Source organism: Engystomops pustulosus, chromosome 4, assembly GCF_040894005.1.
Source record: "Engystomops pustulosus chromosome 4, aEngPut4.maternal, whole genome shotgun sequence".
NCBI lineage: Eukaryota > Metazoa > Chordata > Amphibia > Anura > Leptodactylidae > Engystomops > Engystomops pustulosus.
In genome coordinates, this window is record NC_092414.1 from 165,991,872 (window position 1) to 165,998,789 (window position 6,918).

A 6,918-nucleotide genomic window follows, 5' to 3' on the forward strand; every position below is an offset into this window, starting at 1 on the left:
AAAAATATTGTTGAAAAAGAAGACATCCCCAAATGCAAATAACTTGCATTATTGTCACTGATAAACCAAGCAGATTCCAAGCAAAAAACGGATATTGTGAGGATAATCCAAAAATGTCAGTCTAAGCTCAGACTAAGGCTCCATTCACACTACTGTATGGGGGACATATGTACAGCTGCAAACTTACGGCCATACATATGTCCCCATAGATGGCAATGGCCGCACAGAGCAATATGGTGCAGCACACATGCAACACCGTACATGGGGGGGGGGGGGGGGGGAAGCTAACACATGTCCTATGTTTCCCTGTGTTACGGGCAGCCCCCATGCATTGCTATGGAGAGCGGTCACCCCTCCTCCTCTCCATTACACGGAGCACACGGACGCCCGGCAGGCAGATGTTTGTGTGAATGCTGCCTCATTTTTGAAATTAAGCTAATTAGCTTTACTTTGTCCTGTTTTTAGGTGATAATGGCTACAAATTATTGCCATGGTTGATGACACCATATTTGCGGCCAAGTACCCCTAAGGAGAGGAGATTCAACCGAGCACATCGAAGAACCAGAAGTGCCATTGAGAGGACCTTTGGAATTCTCAAGAGTCGGTTCCGCTGCCTGGATTTTTCAGGGGGGGCTATGCTCTACAAACCCCCCATTGTGTGCAAGGTCATTATAGTCTGTTGCATGTTACACAACATTGCGACAGCCAACAGGCTAGAAATTGACCTTGCAACAGATTTAACTGAGCATATAGAGCATCAGGGGGATGTGTCTGCTCAACCCACCAATAGAGCGGGACAACTAAGGCGCATGCAAGTCACTGAGATTTACTTTTAAAGTGATCTGCCAGTTACCATTTTTTTTTGTTATGCCTTAATGTCTGTATATTTAGAATTGCATTAAAGTAAATGCAATGTCAAATTGTATCCATGCTTTTCATTCTTTAGTACAATAATTTCAGCTCAGAGGAAGACAAAGTAGATCAAAAATTTATTTGTCATTTTTGATCAAAATAAAGAAAACAAAAATAAATAAAGTAAAAAAAAAAAATAAAAAAAAAAAGAAAATTACGGTTTGGAAGAACGTGATGAACGACGGACAGGCCCCTTCCCCCTTTTTGCCTGCCGCCGCGTCACCACAGAACTCCCAGATGTGCCCGGTGGATTTGAAGCCGAGGAGCTAAGTTCCTCCTTGACCGAAAGTAGGAACGTGGCTTCAGGGGAAGGGCCCAGGACCACTGGAGAGGGATCCAGTGCACCTGCCAACGATGGTGCGTAACTGCACCCCGAATCCTGATCAGTTGGAAGCTGAATCGGGGATTCGGGGGCAGGGCTGGCCTGTGTCACTGGATCCCCACCAGTGGGGACCTGGGGTGGGGAGAATGGAGGGACACTCACACTCCCCCCCTGAGCCGCAGTTCCTTGGTGGATGAGGAGTTCCAGAATATTGATGAGAGCTCTGAAATCTCGACTAATAAGCTGGAACCCCTCCTCCACCATCCGGCCATGCCTTCGGAGTTCCTGCTGAATTAGGCCCATCGCTTCCAGGCTTTTATCCATATAGCTGGAAAATATGCAAAGTGTGATGGGCCTATCTTCAGCAGGCACCGCTTCAGGAGCCTCATCCCCACTGGACCCACCAAGTGATACGACTGCAGGAGGAGTGGCTGGCGAAGCACATGGAGGTCCGGGTGCAGCCTCATTTGCTGGTGGTGGTGCAGCCTGCGGTGCCGTGGGTGGAGCAGCCCTCCCTGTTGATAAAACAAAGTAAATTACAATTCAAAAACTATAGAGTGCTGTAACCTTAAATTAAAAATGATAGCCACACTTAAATGGAAGCTACCTCAACGAATCTACCGAGAAAGGTAGAACAGGTGGGAGGTGAATGTATAGTACATGTTGAAAGCACTTTTTCGAGCTAATCCTCCCATCCACCATTTTTAAATTAAAATCTTTATGGCCCTATTCTGTATTTTTTGATAAGCGGCTACTGGGGCGTGGAGTAGCCGGACATGAGGCAAGATGTCATGCATACTCCACGCCCCAGTAGCCTCACTGCTCCTCCTAACCTGACATCATCGGTGCGCAGCTCCTCATAGCTTGTCTTATGTGAAGGTTTGGGGCACGGGACAGGGGAGTATGCTATGCTCAACTAATACCAAACACGATTCCCACTGCCAACAATGTATCCTATAGGCACAGTAATTATAATTTCAACCTAGCTATGCTCACCAACTTATACTATGAACAATTACACTGATGGCAATTTATTTTATATGATTAGACATATGTTCCACAACCCTTTAGGCAACGAGCATGGCCAACAGCCCCCTAGTGCACAAGCATGGCCCCCTACCCCCTTTTTTTTGTGTGTGTTTTTTGTTGTCTTCAAGGACCGGGCCTGCTGTGGACTACTTTGGATTCAGTGGACTCCGACGAGGACCTGTAAATAAATATTGATTAAAATGGCTGACGAGGGTGTGTCTGGCTTTCTTTTAATAAAATATATTTATACAATGATGTGTTTGTGTCATTCTGTATAATTAGCCATAGTAGTGGTGCTGTTTAGTTTTCATGCCTTAGTCATGAGCACTGTCCTTACTTTAAAATGGCCATTTTTGTTTTGGCCAAATTTACAGTAACACAGATTAAATTACCCCGGTACCCACCGCCACCAGGGGTGCCGGGAAGAGCCGGGTACAAACCAGCACCTGGCCATCTAAAGATGGTCAGGTTCTGGTGCTGCTGCAGGCTGTTATTGTTGCGCTGGAATAGCCCCCTAACAGAGGGATATCCCAGATCAGTAATGGCAGGCTGCTGCTGCTTTTTTTTATCTGGCTGATGTTAAAAATCAGGTGAGCCCCACATCAATATATTAAATTTTGTGTAAATTTTCATGACAAAAAAAATGACGTGGATTCCCCCCAATTTTTAAAACCAGCAAGATACAAAAAGCAGCGGCAGCAGGCTGCCATTAATGAGCTTGGAAAGCACACTGTTAGGGGGCTATTCCAGTGCAACAATAACCGCCTGCAGCCGCCCCAGCACCTGACCATCTTTAGATGGTCAGGTGCTGGTTTGTACCTGGCTCTTCCCGGCACCCCTGGTGGCGGTGGGTACCGGGGTAATTTAATCTGCGTTACTGTAAATTTGGCCCAAACAAAAATGAACATTTTACAATAAGTTCAGGCCTTAGTAATGAGCACTGTCAACTAAACAGCACCACTACTATGGCTAATTATACAGAATGACACAAACACATCATTGTAAAAATATATTTTATAGAAAGAAAACCAGACACACCCTCGTCAGCCATTTAAATCAATATTTATTTACAGGTCCTCGCTGGAGTCCACCAAATCCAAAGTAGTCCACAGCAGGCCCGGTCCTGTAAGACACAGAGAAGGGGGGGGGGGGAAGAAAGGGGGGGGCAGGGGGGCCCTGCTCGTTGCCCAGGGGGCGGGGGGCCCTTGCTCGTTGCCCAGGGGGGGGGGCCCTTGCTCGTTGCCCAGGGGGGGGGGGGCCCAGCAGGCAAACATATATGCCTAATCCCATAAAATACATTGGTGGCAGTGGCATCGTTGTTGGTATTAGTTGGTGAGCAGAGCAGACACACCTGTCCCGTGCCACGAACCTTCAGATATGAGAATGAATGCAATCTGCATAGGTAGACTATGCAGAGCGCAGGCACGTGGCTGTGCAATCTTGGGAACAAAGCCAAAGCTACTGCGCATGCGGAGTACTCCGGCTTCTCGGACAAGAGCGCGCAGCTACGAGGAGCTACGTGCCAATGATGTCAGGTTAGGAGGAGTCAAGAGGCTACTGGGGCGTGGAGTAGCCGCAATGTGTAGCCTCATGTCTGGCTACTCCACGCCCCAGTAGCCGCTTACAAAAAGGATTGCAAAATATTTCTTGAAAGTGAAACCAAACATTAGTATTAGAGACATAAAATAAAAACGTACATACCAAAATCAAGATTATCGGTGTCAAAATCCCCGATCCCTTCAGTTTGATCGGGGTGTATAGTTTTGCTAATCTTCTGCTCCACCCACGACATCCGCATGGCCACACTAGGGCCACCACCCGTCCTCCGAGCTGACTCTGTGCTTCGCCAGCTTGGCCTTCAGCCTCCTCCTGCAGTCATACCACTTCTTGCGGACCTCAGGAACGGAACGATATTCCACTCCTGCAAAGTTGAAAACAAACGAAAAAAAAAAAAAACATTATACAAAGGCCACTCACCTTCAAGATTTAAAATCCAAGTGAGCATAAAAAATTTCAAATACTATTCAAAGTGCAATTTTTACCTAGGCCATTGATCCGCACTGTGATCCCCTGCCAAATGTGGTGTTTGGCTGACAGGGGAATTGAGTCGGCCAGCCGGCCAAAAAGATGATCATAATTTTGTGTCACCTGGAAAAGACAAAAGCCACCAAAAAAAAAAAAAACATTCATTAAAAACACTCTGCAACGGTGGGTAAAGAGTCGAACAGGACACCAACAGTATAAATAAGTAAAAAAAATGTAACAATACCTCCTCAACCAATATTTCCGTTTCACGTTCCGTGAAACGTGCCTTCTTTGCCCGGCCAGGCTCCTCCTCATCTTCAGCACCAGAGCCCCCAGTATCCATATCCCCGGCAGCTGGTGGTCTGTGATCCCCAGGAGCAGCGGACGGAGCAGAGGACGGAGCAGCGGACAGACCAGCGGACGGACCAGCGGACGGACCAGCGGCCGGAGCAGCGGATGCTGGGGCCACAGATGTTGGGGGGGCTTGACGATTCTCCACCTCCATCTCCCGTGCTCCGCGGATGGCATACTCGTACACCTGGGGACACTGCTGCCGGAGTAGCTCCATAAAAATGGCACTGGGAGCATCTGGTGCTGCTGTGGACTGCTCTGGACGCCCAGCCATGATAGATACCAGCTGTGCAATTAGCCTCGCTGTGCACTATTTATGCTTAAATTTTGTGGCGCAACTCATGCGCCACATTTATCACGCGTGCGACACAATTAGTGAATGGGCGCATATCCCATTCTAGTCGGAGGGACGCACTTTTTATGCATTCAAATTCGAACTTAGTAAATGTGCCCCATTGTCTCAATGGTACAGAGTCCCTGCTTTTCTGCATGTCATATAATCCAATGTCAAAAAGGTGTGCTAGTGGTGTGGAAGCTCCAAGGGTACGATGGTCCACATCTATCGGAATTTCCTGCACTCATTCCATTTTGTAACTCAGAAGTGGAGATCATGATACCTGCTCAGTGCTGCTAGAACAGAGATTCTTCACCACTGGAAATCTCTTGTTCCTCATGCAATATTGGAATGGTTCCAAGAAATGATGCATTTGCAGCACATGAAGGAATTGACCACATACATGAAGGGGTTCTTGGACTTGATTGGTAGGTCCTGAGGTCCATAGCTTTCTTTTCTGTCCTCCCCTTCATACAGACAATCCCCTAGAAGTGATCACCTGTATGGTGTTGCCAGCTTTACCTTCTCTATCTCTTCAATCATACATTTCCTTTCCCCTTCTCATCTATTGTTCTCTTCATTTGGGTTTCAAAGTGTAGTCTACTGAGGCCTTTTACCCCTCCTCTATTAAACTCATTGACGTTCCTACCTTGTTTGCTGTGTGATTTCCCCACGAGCCTTAAGTAAATACACTCTATTTGGATCTAAATTATTCTTTGATACCTTTGTTTGAACCTACTGCGTCATTCTGGGCTCAATACTAATATCTGTGAACTTTTTCCCTTATTGTTAAACTTATAGAAAAATGAATAAATTAAGAATGTTACTTGATAGAAGTCTTTCTTAATAGTACATACTCAAAATGGACCTAAGTGAGGACAACAGTGAGGAAACACTGAGATCTGTGTAAGATCAAAACATTGTTAAAGTTTTCCAATGAAATCATTTTCATCCCCTACACAATAAAGATAATTTTTAACCCCCCCTTACTTAAAGGGGTTGTCCGAGTTTAAAAAAAAAAATATATGTGGCCGGGAGCGGGGTTACTAAAACAATAAAGCTGTACTTACCTCCCGGTGCCCTCCCGTATCCAGCGCTGCTGTCGCTCCGGTCCGGGGGCCATGTAAACAAACATGGCCGCCGGAGCAGCGCTGGACTCAGCTTCCGGCCGGATGCGACAACCTTCCGGTCCCCATACACAATGCTGTGTATAGGGACATATAGGCGTACCCGGCCACGGCCGGCCGGAAGCTGAGTCCTGCGCTGCTCCGGCGGCCATGTTTGTTTACATGGCCCCCGGACCGGAGCGACAGCAGCGCTGGATACCGGAGGGCACCGGAAGGTAAGTACAGCTTTATTGTTTTAGTAACCCCGCTCCCGGACAACCCCTTTAACAATTTTAGGGACTCTCTAAGCAGACACTTCATGATCCCTCTAGTACTGTGTGCTGACAATGTGGTTAGATTACTAGGGTACAGGTCTATATACACTTTAGTTTAGCTTATGAACATTCACAAGTATCTGATACATAGAAAAAGAGAGATGATGAGAACCATGAGATGCATATAGCACACAATGACACACTTCAGCTATGCTACATCTCTGCCACATCTGAGCTATAAGACACACAGTACCCTGCTATAAACATCTTATCTTGCCTGTGGCTTGTAGATTTAGTCTCCTCACACTGCTGCTTGCATGCAGGAAGTGTCTGTGTGTGAGCTGGTCTTGAAATTCAGGGGGGAGTGGTTGAGAGTGCAGAGAGCAACAGCAGTGAGCAGAAAGGAGAAGATTTTCATGAGAAAAATTTACAGTCGGATATCGGGAAAACCAAAATTGTATACACCTGGAATGATTGGAATTATATCTGTAAAATGCTGTACTTTTGTTAAGAACAGTGAATTAGAGAATGTGTTATTTTGTTATCCTGAGTATATTTAAGAAT

General features: G+C 46.4%; 1 protein-coding gene across 1 annotated transcript; it reads right to left on the reverse strand.

The window, feature by feature from the left end:
* Positions 1–1,276: 1,276 nt before the first annotated feature.
* Positions 1,277–4,676, reverse strand: LOC140125689 (nuclear apoptosis-inducing factor 1-like). The gene is made up of 4 exons (XM_072144552.1): positions 4,533–4,676; positions 4,306–4,411; positions 3,965–4,184; positions 1,277–1,749 (listed from the first exon to the last, which is right to left on the reverse strand). The coding sequence occupies exons 1-3, from the start codon at positions 4,629–4,631 to the stop codon at positions 4,069–4,071; spliced, it is 321 nt and encodes a 106-aa protein (XP_072000653.1). The 5' UTR covers positions 4,632–4,676; the 3' UTR covers positions 1,277–1,749; positions 3,965–4,068.
* Between the last annotated feature and the right edge of the window lie 2,242 nt (positions 4,677–6,918).

Bases quoted from the DNA above. Each gene is read 5' to 3' on its own strand.
- LOC140125689 (XM_072144552.1), bottom strand. From the start codon at position 4,631: ATGGATACTGGGGGCTCTGGTGCTGAAGATGAGGAGGAGCCTGGCCGG. The intron at 4,412-4,532 runs GTATTGTTACAT...TGTCTTTTCCAG, and splicing joins CGGAAATATTGGTTGAGGAG to GTGACACAAAATTATGATCA. The intron at 4,185-4,305 runs GTAAAAATTGCA...TCAACTTTGCAG, and splicing joins AGTGCGGATCAATGGCCTAG to GAGTGGAATATCGTTCCGTT.